General features: G+C 39.9%; 1 protein-coding gene across 1 annotated transcript in view; it reads left to right on the top strand.

Moving 5' to 3' along the window:
• Nucleotides 1–15,910, top strand: part of tmtc2b (transmembrane O-mannosyltransferase targeting cadherins 2b) — a 110,358-nt gene that overhangs the window by 46,272 nt on the left and 48,176 nt on the right. The window contains exon 2 of the mRNA XM_034878348.1: nt 1,587–2,163. Coding sequence (XP_034734239.1) covers nt 1,587–2,163 — 577 coding nt within the window. The remainder of the gene's footprint in view (nt 1–1,586; nt 2,164–15,910) is intronic.

The raw sequence follows: 15,910 nt of genomic DNA, 5'->3' as shown, positions 1-15,910 counted from the left end.
TTCAATAAATTATTACCATTTCTGTAGTGAGTGCAAGTTAAGTTCATTTATACACACAGTTTAAGATGACCAAGTGCTATAAAAGAACTTCAAAATTAAATTAAAAAGTACAATATATATATATACATACGTATATATATATATATATATATATATATATATATATATATATATATATATATATATATATATATATATATATATATATATATATATGGGACAAAGCACAGAATATATACATAATTGACAAATGAATGGGCCAAAAAAGTGAGCTAACGCTAACTTGTCATGCTTGTCAAGCTCGATAACGAGTTAACACCAGGACCAGAGGAGCTACTGGAGGGAGGTCACCTTCCTCACTTCAAAACAAAACAAAAGTAGCATTCTGTATAGAGTAGAATGCCTTTATTGTCATTATACACACGCGCAATACCTGTGCAACGAGATTGACCAGTGTCAACAAGAAGGAATATAACCTGGAATAAAATATAAGTAGTGCAAAAGAAAAGGGGGTAAAAGGAGGGCAAAGTTGTCTCAGTTCCATATAAAATAGTACGAAAGATGACTATGGTTTCTATACACGTTATGAACAAAATATTCAACAGTTATGAAATTGAGTTATTGGTGCATCAATTTGATTAAATATTACATATTGCACAGTTATGAAATTAAATATTAAATATTGCACAGTAATGAAATTGCAAAGAATTTCCAGTGGTCAAGTAATACATATTTAAATATTGTTTAGCAATGAAATACACAGGATTGCAGTGTCTTCTTAATGTATTATATATTAAGTATTGCGCAGCAAGTGGGGAAGAAGAAAGTCTGGGGGTGAAGTCAGTGCATATGGGAGTTCGGAGTGGTTATGGCTGTTCTTGAGTCTGTTAGTAGTGACTTACCCTGCTGTTGAACTCCTTTGTCCTTATCCAGACCCCAACATGTTTTAGGTGCTGAACCATAACCGTGGTGCTCCCGTGCCATGCCGTGTTGCTTTTGCATACCTTGCAATTAACACACTTTTCCCGATTTGTTTATTGGGAAACGCTTCCACACATTGGATGACAATAGGTCTGCCTTCGCCATGTGTTTCAGAACAACATTAGGGGTCTCTCCGATGGTCTTTCCACTACCCCCACTCTGCTGTTTTTTTATTTTTATTTATTTTTGCATCCCTCAACTCAATATCTTTCGTTTTTATACTCACTATACTATTTATTGTTGCAGCCCTTGGGATTTTTGTTAAAGAAGGACAAGAGAATCACAATACTCGATACTATCGAATTGCAATACTTCTAGAATCGCAATAAATAAATATCACAATACAAATCAAATTGCCACCCATGTTTTGTGAATGAATCAGGAAAAAAGGATATCAACCAGCCCTATTAAACACTGTGTTCAGATTTAACACTTTTACTGAATATGTCAGTGTGGTCAGGCACTGTAGCCGTGTGACATTCAACGGAAATGTGAGCATTCAGTACAGTGTCAATATTGATTTAATCTTTCCATCTACAGTTATGTTTTTTTGTTACCAGAAGTCCTTTACTAACCCTTGTTTGTTTGTTTGTTTTTCTTTATAGCCGTGCAATCAAGACAAACCAGGACCTGCTTCCAGAGACGCCCTGGACAAATATCTTCTACGATGACTTCTGGGGCACCTTGCTCTCACACAGTGGCAGCCATAAGTCTTACCGGCCCCTCTGCACCCTCTCCTTCCGCCTCAACCACGCTGTGGGTGGGCTGGAGCCCTGGGGTTACCACCTGGTTAACGTGGCTCTCCACGGGGCTGTGACAGGCCTGTTTACCTCCCTGGCTCGCCTGCTGCTTGGAAGAGGCCTGTGGAGCCTGCTGGCCGGCCTGCTATTCGCGTCTCACCCCATCCACACCGAGGCGGTGGCGGGCGTGGTGGGCCGGGCGGATGAAGGGGCTGCCCTGTTCTTCTTGCTTTCATTGCTGTGCTACATGCGTCACTGTAGGCTGCGGGGCAACGCCGGGCCCTGGCGGCTCGTGGCCTGGTTCCTGGGCAGCCTGGGCTGCGCTGCATGCAGCATGCTGTGGAAGGAGCTCGGAGTAACCGTCCTGGCTGTATCGGCGCTGTACGACGTCTGCGTTTTCCACAAGCTCAAGTTGCGACAGGTCATCATGCTCTTCTACAAGGTAACCAATTTGTTCTCGCCCCGTGGTGCTGTATCTTATTTCCTGCACCCGCTCCCTGACTGGGAATCTGGAAAACGCCACTGGAATGTTGATATATGTGTATTCATAGGTGCGAGTACGCCTTGCGAGTGTATGCACAGCTGTGTCATTCAGGTCAGATTTTTTAATGTTTACCATTAAATGCAAGGAAACAAAATGATTGGAAAGGAAAGCAAACAGAAGTTTTTTTTCTGTTTGTGCAGAGGGAACAAACAGTACTGCTTTTTTATAGCCATACCCATGGATATTTATTACTGCATCTATCATTGGGTAATCTAAAAGGAATGTAATTGAACATTATGGTAATCGATAGGAGGGAGTTTATTGCTGAAATTGTAATTAATTAATCTAATAATCTTTACCCCTTTTGGCCTTAGGACTAAACACTCAAATATGCAAACAGACATTTAAAGGTCCCATGACAGGGTGCTCTTTGGATGCTTTTATTTATTATATACTATACTTTTTTAGACCTTAGTGGTCCCCTAATACTGTATCTGAAGTCTCTTTCCCAAAATTCAGCCTTGGTGCAGAATTACAGCAAGTACAGCCAGTCCCACAATGAGCTTTCCTTAATATGTGCCCTTTCTGAGTCTTTAGCTTTTTAGGAGGAGGATGGGGGGAGGTGGAGGCTGGGGGTGTGGTCTTGTCCAACTGCCACATTGCTTGTTTGAAAGCCATGATGTCTCTCTCTCATGGGTGGGTCATGTGAGAATGTACAGCTAATGAGTGTTAATCATTTTGAAACACATCTCTACATGTTTAAAAGAGAAGAAAATGAAAAAAATGTCAAAAGAAATGGCTGAGAAAACCAAAAGTGATGGCCATTTTATATTCTCTTGTCGCTATTGACTAGCCTTTTTTTCCAGCAGTAGCTGTCAGAAGTATTTACTGTTTGCTCTCTTGTCAACGTGACATCCACACATCAGACTACCCATTAGAACAAATTCAACAAGACGTGTGCACAAACCTCGACAAAAGGGCTCAAGAGCAGCCAATAAGAGCGTGGCTATCTGGCACGCCCAACTAAGAACAACACTTAAAGATATGTCGGGTGGCAAGGAGGCATAGGGGTCAGCAAGGAATGAGGCTGAGCTAAGAGAGACAGACAAAGACATAATTGGAAAGAGAGAAAATAATGGCGGCAACTAACTATTATTTTCACAGTCGATTCAATCTGTTGATTTTCTTGATTAATCTGTTGATTATTTTCTCAATTAATCAATTACTTTCTTGCTCTATAGGATGTCAGAAAATTGTGAAGAATGTCAGTGTGGATTAGTGTTTTCCAAAGCCCAAGATGCCCTCAATTGTCTTGTTTTGTCCACAACTCAAAGAAATTCAGTTGTCTTCCTTCCGACCATGCAACTTGTTGGTTTTCTGGGTAAAAATCTTACTTTTTGGTTTTCTGGTTAAAAATCTTAAATGAAAGTTGTTGTTTTTTCAACGTTTTGGTCGTTTGGACTTTTGAAGCCTTATCAACTTTCTTTTATAAAAAAAATATATATATTCAAACGCTATAAAATTGAATAAAACACCCACATTCAATGAAAGGAATTATCTAATCAATTATTTCCATTGTAAAAAAAAAAAAGGTTTAATGGAACTATACACATTATTTTGTTGTTGACAATTTGGTTGAAAGAAACACAAATTTCTGATATAGGAACTTTTTGAAAATGGTTCAAATTGACAACAGGAGGGTTACCTGTCATATGGGAGTGAAGAAACCGGAAAATATTCACATTTAAGAAGCTGGATTTAGAGAATTTGAAAAATAAAAATGACCAAAAACTGAATAATTTATTACCTACATAGTTGACAACTGATCCAATAATCAATTGCTTGCAACTTTTTAAAAAAATGGTTAAATGGAAGTGCCGATAGCCCGTTCCTTTTCATTGCTCAGCGTAGTTTGTAAATGAAAAGTGAAGGCCTCTGCTGCTGTCTTCTCATGATTTAAGCCTTATCTGACTCCCTGTGTCCTCTGGAGTACGGCCCATTCATTGCCGCAGGCATACAGGTCTTCTAATGGCTTGTCAGGCATGGCTAGACTACAGAGGAAACAGGGCCAAAAGGGCCGAGGGACACGATGCCTCATAGCTGGCAGTTTTTCAACCTTTTTGATGGAAAATCCACAAAGCTTGCTGATCCAATTGTTTTAGGGGTTGACAAAACAAAACAAAACTGGATGATAGTTACACTTCAAGCATGGAGAAAAGCACTACAGATGTCTTTGATGGCTAGCCATTGCGGTTAACTAAATTGGCAAGCATCTCCAGGGGCAGATGTCTTCTTCTGCTACAGCACGGCACCTCCAGTGAGCTTCTGAATTCCAGTGCTGCATTTGTATCATTGATAATAGAGCCAGACCGATATATCGGCGGTCCGATATTAGGTATTTTCTAACTATTGGTATCTGCATTTATAATGGTGAGTACATTTTTAAACTGCATTATCATATTATTTTAGTGAGGACTCATAAATAAATACAAATAAGTAAGCTTTTTTTATGGGAATATTGGATTTTTATAACACCAAATATTTGCATCCACATTAGCCTAAAAATCCTTTATTGGTCAGGCTCTGATTGATAAGGGTTTCCTGTTGCCAAGTTGTATTTGTGTAAATAATATATACTGTATATACAGTATATATATGTATACAGTGGGGCTCAAAAGTTTGGGCACCACCAGTAAAAATTTGTGTTAATTGGTTTACGGTCTACAACACATTCTATAATTCACAAGGACCCAATAATTCTAGTCATTTCCCCAAGACAAAGCAGTGTGACATTGGCAAAAAAGGAATGTGGTAAAACACTCAAAGCCTTGTTTACTAGTTATGAGATTTCCTTAAGGGACAGGGAGCCACTGTGAAGCCGCTAAAATCTCTCCATGTCTTAGATCGTCCAGTCTAAACAACATTTCAATAGTCTAGACAAGAATCAATGTCTTCGTATTGCATAGTGATAAAAATACAGTATGGTGTGAACTTTGAAAGATTACGCTCTTGGGCTCTCGGTCAATTTACCACTGATTGAACCAGTGTTGCAAGATTCTTTAGGCCTTTTAAAAGTCTTTACCAGCAAGTCAAATTCAATTTTGTTCTATGTCCTAAAATGACAAATTAAACTCAGAACTTGACAATCTGTTCAACAACGGCCTTTATCCTTGTTAGAAATGTTAAAGCAGTGTTATGGGATGAGTTCCCTCAGCCTGCTTGTGGTCCCCCAGTGGCTGGAAATGGTGATAGATGTAAACCAAGCCCTGGGTATCCTGCTGTGCCGATCTGGAATCTTGCCCCTTATGAGGTCATAAGGCATGCTAGACTTTTCCACTTTTTTTTTGTCAACCCCTAAATCAGTTGAATCAGGAGGCTTTGTGGATTTATTTTTTAAAAGGTTGAAAAACTGCCAGCTATGAGGCATCATGTCCCTTTGCCCTTTTGGCCCTGTTTCCTCTCTAGTCCAGCCTTATGAGGTCATAAGGGGCAAGGTTACCTCCCCTTTCTCTGCAGATTTCTCCAGAGATTTTTGGTCCAGCCGTGAGAGAGAGACATCATGGCTTTCAAACAAGCAAAGTGGGAGTTGGTCAAGGCCACAACCCCAACCTCCGCCTTCCCCCCTCCTCTAGGCAGTAGCGGAGGCAATACCGATAATAGGATCTGTATGGCCTCCAATACTGCCTAAAACCAGTCAGGTACATCTCTAGTTTTAAGTGAATATGCCACAATTACTGGTGTCATGATTACTCAAACGGACACTAGACTAGATATGGTGTTAGGAGAGAAATCGCTTTTTTGCAGCAAAGAAGAGAACTCCCAATGGGTTACTGGGCAGTGAGAAAACAAATAAACTTTGCAGGGTTTGTTTTTAGAAAATACAGTGCAAAACAACAAACCTTCTTCTTGAAGTCTTGAAAGAAGACTGTACAGCAGTATATTTTTCTGGACGGGAGGCTTCATTTTCCTAACTAGCAACTTTTAGCTTACAATTGTTATTATCGTAGCATTTCATTTAGACAACATAAAAGCGAGCCCCGACCGAGAGCTGTCATCATTACGTCAATAATGTTAACTTGGGAGTTTTTTTGTCTGCCTGTAATGTACAGTAAGAGTGCTCTATGATCATAGATCCATATGTATGAGGATTGGGACCCGATATGTTAGCCTCATGGCAAACAGTTCACCACGGCTTGCACATTTGTCTCTCTTTGTCTCTGTGGAGGGAGGCAGTCACTTTGACTGATGATAAGCAAAGGGAGTTATTCCTCAATGCAAGTTGAGCCTTCAACCCGCTGCATGAACATTTGTTGTGTACAGAGCTGGAAACAATCACAGGGAAAATAAATCCACTTCCCTCCCTCTAAGTTAGGGCTTGAGATCTATCAGGTGCTGAAAACTTGGTCACCCCAAATTGAAGTGTACAAATAGAAAAGCAGCATTGTAGAATTAATGTTCTGTAATAGGAGGTATGCATAAAAGCATGAAAGATGAGCTGTCACAATATCCCAGCCTGTTCTTTGTTTAGAGAACATAAAGACCCATTTTTGAGTCAGACTAAAGAGCCCGGCCTTTTTTGTGACTGACAGGCCAGTGTGGGCCGGTGCTGCCTTTTATCACCACGCTCTTCACTCAGCTGAAGTCATTTGACATTTAACGTTAGAAATGGTGAAATGGGCCTGCTTATCCGATCGTGGCGCACAGTCAATTACATTAGACTTTTATATCTGCTACAAATCTCCCATTGTGTCATTAGCTTCTGTGTGCGGTTTAAAGGTTATAGGCCGGCGGGAGTAGGAGATTCATTGTAATTCCATGTAGGTTTATAAACCATTTCTTCACGACTTTAACTGTAGACTCCCTGCATACAAATCACAGGGAAGAGGTAATACATGGAAATTATCTTGATTTACTTGATAGCTATATACTGCAAAACAGATCTTGGGAAAAAAAAGAGGCATGCTCTACAATTAATATGTCTAAAAAAATAAAGCGAGAAAATAATACCTTTAGAAACATCTTGCATTAAAGCATGCAGTATTTCAAGGCTGTGTTGTAGGTTATCCACCACTGTTGATTATTGGGTACAAAACGCACTCAAGATACGGATACAATTTAAAAAAAAATGTCTCCAAATAGTGTTAAATGGCCTTTTTTTGTCATTTTTGGTATTGAACATAGTATACACACATTTCAAAAAGAGTCATGGTCCCCTTCAAGTATTTTAATGGTTTATATTTACTTTGACATTCTTTTTAGACTGAATCATATGAAAGGCGACTTATCCCTAGACAATATCAGTTCACTGCATACTGGCAGGCTATAAAAAACCTCTTGTATGACAGTATCAAGACAATTATTTTGGGCCATTATAGTCATTCCCCTTGATATCATATAATCTAAACAAAACAGAATGACATATGGTGATACCTTATAATAGAGGTGTTAGAACTGATACTGCTACAGTAGGTACTAGTACTGAGCATTTGAGCAACTCAATGACAATATAGCTTTACTCCAGATGAAGTGTAGAAGAGAAGTGTCCAGTATTTCAGTGTGCCCCTATGGTTGGTTTATGCCTGCCCTAATAAAATATTTCATTGTGTTGTTATGAGGATGAGGGTTAATAGGAAAGACATGTCTTCTCAGAAAACATTAAAGTTTGATTAAACAACCATGAACAAAGTGTTATTTAACATGTGTTGTTGTTGTTATTTTTTAATAAAGGGCAGAATTTTAAAATAAATCCATATGGAAGTTTTAAGGAAGGAGCAGGTTGGATCACACACACAGATAGAACTCAAGAAGCTGGAGCAAAATCAATATTTTACGGATTACAATTAGCTGAGAAATTCATGAGAACCATTTTCACAGTATACTCAACAGTACAAGTATTTGTACACTGTTGCATCCTTCAAAAGGTTTTTTTAAGGCTTGTTTGAGTCCGTTGTCTGTGAGGTTGAAACATCCACACAAGTCCAGGCTTTTGATGTGCGGCATCCCTTGAATTATGTAGCTCAGACTTCAACTGAGAATCTGACTTTCATTCCCCTACAATTGGTCTACAGACGGCTTGCACCAGATGTAGCTTTGCTGCCACACCGACTTATGGTAGGACGCGTCTCTCCAGGCCGTGCACACTTGAGCTACTCTTACTTTGTCTTTAACATCCAGACAAATAAAAATAATGTCCAGGATCTCTGGGAAAAGGCACGATATGTGTGTCTCCATTTCAAACATCACTGCAGGTTGATTGTGGGGGTCAACGCTGTCGTGGTTAGCTGGCTGGCTACGCAACATAGCCAGCCAGCAACTTTGGCATTAGAGTTTTGGCAATATTTAGCTATATCCGCTAGCATACGTACAGGCTAACTATAGCCAGTTAGCTTTGTGTGTATTAAAAACCCACCCACCTTGTAGGAGCGAAGCTTACTATTTCATTCAACACAATTCCAGTACAAAAAGAGCACTAACGCCACAGGTCTTATGTTGACAACATGGACGCATAGGAAACCCCAAATTCAGTTGTAATATTTGTCTAGTAGGCTAGGCTAACGCTGTTGCGCTAATGTTAGCAAACGTCTGGCGGTGTAGCGTTAGCTATCTGTCTAAACTACTGAAAAGCCTATAAAACTAAGCTGTGTTTCATTTTCCTTCCAATATAATTTTAAACATTAAACATTTAAAAGACCAAAAGCCATATCAGGCAAGACCAGTGGCAAAGACAAGACGGGCTGCTCTGTTTGCTCCCCAACATGACGTCATGTAATGCATTGTGAGGGAAAGGAGAATCATTGCAAATACTTTTCTGTTATTATTCTATTATTTCCATTATTATATTCCGTTTTGTGATATCCAAAACCATCAAATACAATGGATGACAGTTAAAATGTTTATTACAAACAAGGAATTTGCACAAATCCATTGTGAAATTAAATCTGCAACATGGGCTTTAAATGAGTTCGGATTATATTGGCGGTTTTAATGGACTAGAATTCGTTTGTGTGCTGTGCATGTGTTACTTCTTGCAGGCTTTTGTCTGTGTGATGTCAGCTTCAGAGTTTACAAGGATCCCATTTTTCCATTCATCAAATGTAATTGTCCCTAGGCATTACACAATCCTAGAAGTAATTAGACAAGCGCATGCCAACTTTATATTACCAATAGATTTTGTGAATGATAAACATTATAGAGTGCTTTCAGCGTGAAAAGCTAAGTTTAGGAGTACTTCTTGCTTGTATTAGCGGTACAGGGACTTCTCTGACTGAAAGAATTGAAGAGAAAAGAGAGACGGCGAGAGGGAAACAATAGGGCCGAGACAGTAATTGAATCAAACGTTGGGTTAACAGTGACACTGGAGTGAAAGCTCTTAGCATCCAAACTCCAGGGAAAGCTTTTATTAAGAGATCTGGTGCAACGTTTGCATGCTCGGAAGACCTTTTTAAGAAAAGAATAGTGCTTTTGTAGTGCATTATGCGATCATATACATACAAAACACCTCTTTCTTACTACGGCTGGGTATCGCCACCGATTTCCCAAATCAATTCCTATTCACGAGGTCCCAATTTAATTTAATTTCTGATTTAATGTTGAATTGGACTATTCCAATTTTGCTTGGATATGAAAGAGATTCCACACCACTAACCTACTGCAGTATTAGAAGTATCAATGTTTACATTAACAATTGGTATGGCAGTTTCATGAATGTAGTTTTTATTTAACATGGACACACTACAGCAGTCAACACAGGAAAGTGCAACTCTACAGACTCTAGAGTCAGTGAAATACTGAATAAGCCTTGGCAAAACCCCTGAATGAGGCCCAAAATAAGAACATATTTTCAACATTGCCCGCTGCAACCATCCAGTCTTTATATAGCACATTTAAAACTCAAAGAAAAGTATAGCCACTGTCATGTACAATAAGTTTTAAGTGAATATGCCACAGTCACAGGCAGTGATTAATCAAAGTGACACGCTAGACAGGGTGTTAGAGGAAAACTCACAATGGGTTACTGGGCATAGGAAACAAATAAGATGGTTTGTTTTTGGAAAAACTTTCTGTTGAAAGAAGATTTTTTTTTTTCTGGACAGGAGGCTTCATGGTAGAGCAGGCACACACATATATTTACTTCTCACGCAGCGGGCACGGGTTTGTTTCCGACCTGCGGCCCTCCAGTATTACCTCCAGTAATTAGTCTGTATGATAACCAATGCCAGTGTACGTCTACAGCTTCCAGTGTGCTCTAAATTATTTCTTTCCAAGATGTGTTTTCTTCAAAAGTGAGAAAAAAAACTTTGTCAATAAATGGTTTACTCAAGCTGACCTTTGCAGTGGGGATATTCTCCAGTTGCCTTTGTGCTGGATTAAAGCATTGAGAACCATGTGTTGTTATGTATCCAGCTACTCCCAGGCAATGACTTTACGGCATTCAAATGTAACGTAGTTGGCAATGGTGAGTGTGTGCGGCGTAACCACAATTTATGTGACGTCTTAAAAACGTCTTTTTACGAGACCGTTTCCTGCACAGCACTAGATAATAGGCTCATTTGCAATAAAAGATACGGAAACACAATTAGATCCGTGATTTAGTGTAGGAAGGAATGCTTTTTAATCGGATCTCACTGTGTTTATTCCATAGCATAATGCATTAAATTGTCTGTCCTGAGGACTAAGGTGTTCTCTCTTTTAGTTGACAAATAAAATAAATGTCTGGACAATTGAGGACAGTTTAATTGGCCTAAACGTAGGCTCCATAGCGATGGGGAAAACAAAACTTTTTTTGGGCCTATAATTCATGTATACATCTTCACAACAATTTGACTGATTTTGCAGCTTTGTTTAGTCATGAGGATCCATTTTTCTTTTGTTTGACAGTCTCTCCCCACATAATTCTACACTCTCTTTCCACGTTTTTGACCTGAGAGATAAACTGTTAGTGACTTCTTTTCACTCTGGAGAGAAAATACTGTTAAAATACAGGTACAGAACAATTTGAGCCAGAGCCCCTGAGGGTCTGACACTCCTCTGCAATGACGAGAACAACCCTCGGAAGACATAATGCAGAAATCTGATCCTTTGAAAGTTTAAACTGGACGGAGAGGAATTATCTTGGTGATGTCATGTCAATGTTGTACATCCTTTAGGACCTTCTGAGTACACAGGGGCTCAGATATGTCTTCGGGGAAACGTGAGATGTTCTTCTGTGGTCGCTTTGTTCACGAGTCCAACGACGCTGCCACTGAAAAATGATTTCTAAATCTGGGACGAGACCCAGCTGGCCCTTAGTGAATGTCAAGCTTACACACTTTATCTCATCACACCTCCAATTTTCTGTTCACGCGTTGGCTAGTAGTGCAAGGGCAATGCCTATGGCGTTTCTGTGTGTGTGTGTGTGTGTGTGTGTGTGTGTCTGGAGGGTGCCTTGCTGACAGACTTTACCTGGGCTGAGAGATCAGCTGTTGTGGAGCTGGTGACGCTGGCGAGGCCTGACCTCAGGGAGGGAAAATGTGAGATGAGGGGTCCCCCCAAACACATGTATGTGTGCAGTGCATGTTTCCATGCCGAGTTGCGTGTGTGAGCTATTGACCCTGCATACCAAATATGACACCTGTACAGACCCTTGCTGTTTATTAGATGGGGTAAAAAAGAAACACAGCCCGGCCAATACATTCTTACCTGGGGCTCCACAGATGCTCCTCCATGCTCTAATGGCTCCTGTCACTGTGTGATGGATTGGACCTGGTGGGCTCAGCTAGTGCCCCCTGGCCTCACCCACCTGCCTCTCACATGGGGATACACCACACTGCTTCTGGTCTGGAGATGGAGATGGACTATGGGATAACATAACGGCATAACGGAAACACATTTATAGAAAAACAAAAGGAAATACAAGCAGATGTTGTAGGATGTATGGCCTATATATCCTTTGGTAATAGCTACCCTGGAGTCTGTCATCACTGTAAACTTGCAATCAGTGGAGACTCCAATACATAGTCCCGTCCATAACCCTCCCTAAAACCATTTATCACTTTGGGTATCTGTGGAGAGAGCCAGGCTAGTTGTTTCGCCCCTGGTTCCAGTCTTTATGCTAAGCTAAGCTAACAAGCTGCTAGGGATTGCTACTAGGGATGATTGAGATCACTTTGCTGTCTGTGTCTCAATTGTTTTTCGGAGTACCCAACTCGAGTACTGCGATGTAAGTCAATGTGAGTACACAAATGTTGAAGTTTCATGAAAATGCCCATCCGTTGTAGCAGTGATATATATTAGCTTGAAGCTAATGCTTAGCTACGTGTACAGTGTGTTCTGGGGACAGGCAGCTCGCGGATAGCGAGGAGATGTTTGCTCTATGTGACAACAAATGTAGTCTAAAACACGCGTGACATCGCTTAGAGCACCTTTAAATGCGCTTTATTATGTTGTTTAATGCTCCATTGCCCATTTTATTTTAATAAAGAAGTTTGTGTTAAAGTTAAAGTACATGGACTCTTAGGGGGAAAAAAAGTATTACCGTGGGAATTAAAATCTGCATCAAGAATCATGTAATTTTACTGGTATTGGCACCGACTATTGATTTTTTGGAATGGTGATACCCCTGGTTGCTACAAATTCAACGCACATGTATTTGTGGTTTCAATCTGCTCTACAAACTAGCAAGAATATAAATATGCGTGTTTCCCAAAACTGTTATACTTGTTTGAAACTGTAGTGGAAAAATGCTAAGACTCTGAAAAATATAACAGCAAATAGGTAATAGCGATGACATTCCAAACACAGATGATTGAACAGATCTTCCGACCCCTGAATGTCTTCGCTGTGGGATAAAATGAGGCAAGTGCAGCCACGGTGATAAAAAGTGACTTGAGCTGGGTTCGCTTCAGCCTGCCGTTCATCAGGCATAAGCGAGCCTGACAGGCAGGGTGCCAGCGACAGCCAGCACAGTGGCCCTAACTTTGCCTGCTGTGAGAAGATGGAGGCAGGGAGAAAGAATTGAAAACAACCCTAAAAACAAAGCTTTGTGTCGGTATGAAAACCAAATGTGAAATACAGCGCAAGGCTTGAAATATTTCACATTGTCCCTTGCTTCGCTTTTGCTGAAAAATGCGTTGCTCGTTCTTTTTATAGCCAACGTGTCTTTGAATCGATAGTGACATGTTATGTAAGATCTCCGTCCTAGTAAGGAATGTCCCCCAGCGCCAGTGTCCTGCAGCATTGGGTTGGCTTAATGGAGACATGTATGGATTTGCTGGTTTGTCTGTTTTCCCTGAACCATTAAGCTTTCACACCGAATTGATTCACACCAAAGTATTACGGCAAATAAAAATCATTTTAATCAATTAATACTTGCTTTCAGTGTGCTTGTCAAATAATATTTTATATTTAAAGATTCGCAAACTGTAGTTAAGGACTTCAACACAAGTGAAATACAGTTTGGGCCCTTGATTTTGTTGCTGACCATAGTTGCTATTTGAGGCTCCTTTTTATGGCCTCAGCAAATAAACTGGCATGTAAAATCAGTCAGCCAGAACTGCATTACTTGAGACTTCCAACCGGTGGAAGACCAGTGAAGGACTTTGTTAAGCCTCATGTGGACATGTTGTGTAATTTCAGAACAAATCTACATGTTATTATTGTTTTCTCTTCCTTCTTTGAATTAAACTGAACGGTTTGATTGTGAACATCATTTTACACACAATGCTCAATCTCGAACACAAAAGGTTTTTAGATGTTATGTGAGTTATTATTATGCATACTGGAACAGCTCAAAACCTTGTGACAGGTTTACAGCCTCTTGAGAAATGTCTCATGTTACTTGTTTGCATACTTAGCACAGTAAATACGGCTTTTAGGAATCCTAATCAAAACAAGCACAACCAAATATCCAATAAACTGTACACTACTGCCAAAATCGTTAGATAGGTAAATGAAATCATGTGGAATGGGCAGACGGCCACTTTCAACAAACAAAGGAAACAAATACAGGGCTATCTGCAAATTATCTGTGGCATCATCTCATTGCTTCCTATTATTATTCACAAAGGCTCCTGAAGGCAGAGCGGTCCGGTCTATGACCTGAATAGGTCCCAGTAGAAATTCCCCTTGTGCGGTCCTACAAAGGACCACTGCATTTTCCAGCAGAGGTCCCATCATAGCCGCCGGCGCTCCCAGCACAGAGGGCGGGAAGCGAAGACACACGGGACATGTGCGAAAGAGACAAAATGTGTTGAAGTGGAGGGGAGAGAGATTAATAGATGGAGCTGCCAAGGGACAGAGAGATAAGATAAGATATGAAAAGCCTTTATTGTCTTCTATAGGAAAAATTTGCCTTGGCCATTCAGGAGAAAAAAATGACGACACATCACGCATAAACACACAATAAGCATGCAGTTAACCTAAACAGAACATTATCATACCTTGACTCATCCAATGCTTCATTGAACATCAAATAACCACACACAATAACCACGTACAACCCCCCCACCCCCCTCACCTTCCCTCACATTCACAGAAGAACAGAAGAGAACACACAGCACATCCTCCCCCTCGTATTGCACTTAATGTTGATAATGATTGCACATTTTCCGTTAACTCAAGCTGAAGTCAATAACGTCTGTATTGCACAATTGTTCAATTGCAGACTACCATATACAGTACATATACAGTGTGTATATACAGTATATATATATCGCACAAGTAACCTATCAATACACATCTTATGTGAGAGTCAACTGTACACATTTTCTACATGGCCTGTTGCTCCCCATGAATCATCAGCCACTGGATGCACTCTATTTTAGGATACCACAACTGGGGATGGACCCATATACCAAGCTGGCGCTATAGCCCTTTATTAAACATAGGGTATTAATTAGTCATAGAGGTTCCTCTCTGAGCACTTTTTATTTATTTATATGTCCCGTAATGGCTTCCAACATTCCCTCTTTTATTTTAGTGCAGTATAAATCTGTATATCTGTAATGGAATACCAGTATCATATGGTTCACTATACAATTATGCTCCAACAAAAGGGTTTGTTTGCTTGTTTCACATGAAAATTATCATTTAAAAATGGGCCTATAATATTTGTTGCTGTAAGTGCTGGCTTTATTGGTTATTGGTCATGTTGTCTACCTGTGTACAATACGCAGACAACACCTCACGTTACACCTGGGGATTAAATAAAGGCAAGATCTGATCATGTTGATCAGAAAATATACATTTTTGATGAACATCATGTGTTTTCTTGCTGTGACCAGAAGTAGCACACATGTGGTACCAAAGAAGAAACGTTTTATTTTAGATTGGTAATTTTTCTAATTTGTATTATTGTGGGGCTTTCCCTGACTCCAGCTTCTCCCTCAAGAAGATTTGCTGCTATTTCCTGTCTTGTGAAAGTGACGAGCCTTGGGCTCAGACAGGGCAGGTGGTTTGGGGACGTTGCCTTTGGCTTTGAGAAATTGTGACACGCCTTTTATGCTGCTATGTGGTACTTAAATGTGGGCCAAAAATGCCTACATATTTATTTAAGTATACAGTATGTACTGTATGTGAATATATTTGCAAATATACAGTATACCTGGCTGACCACACTGATTTAATCTAACCCCCTACGTTCATTATTTTAAGTATCCACATCCTAGGTTGAAGTTGTAACTTTACATTATTGTTTTGGTCTAAGGAAATCATAATTTTTTTAATATGT

This window comes from Etheostoma cragini, chromosome 8, assembly GCF_013103735.1.
Source record: "Etheostoma cragini isolate CJK2018 chromosome 8, CSU_Ecrag_1.0, whole genome shotgun sequence".
NCBI lineage: Eukaryota > Metazoa > Chordata > Actinopteri > Perciformes > Percidae > Etheostoma > Etheostoma cragini.
The sequence above is the reverse complement of the archived record's forward strand: the minus strand, read 5'-3'. Positions and strand labels throughout refer to the sequence as shown.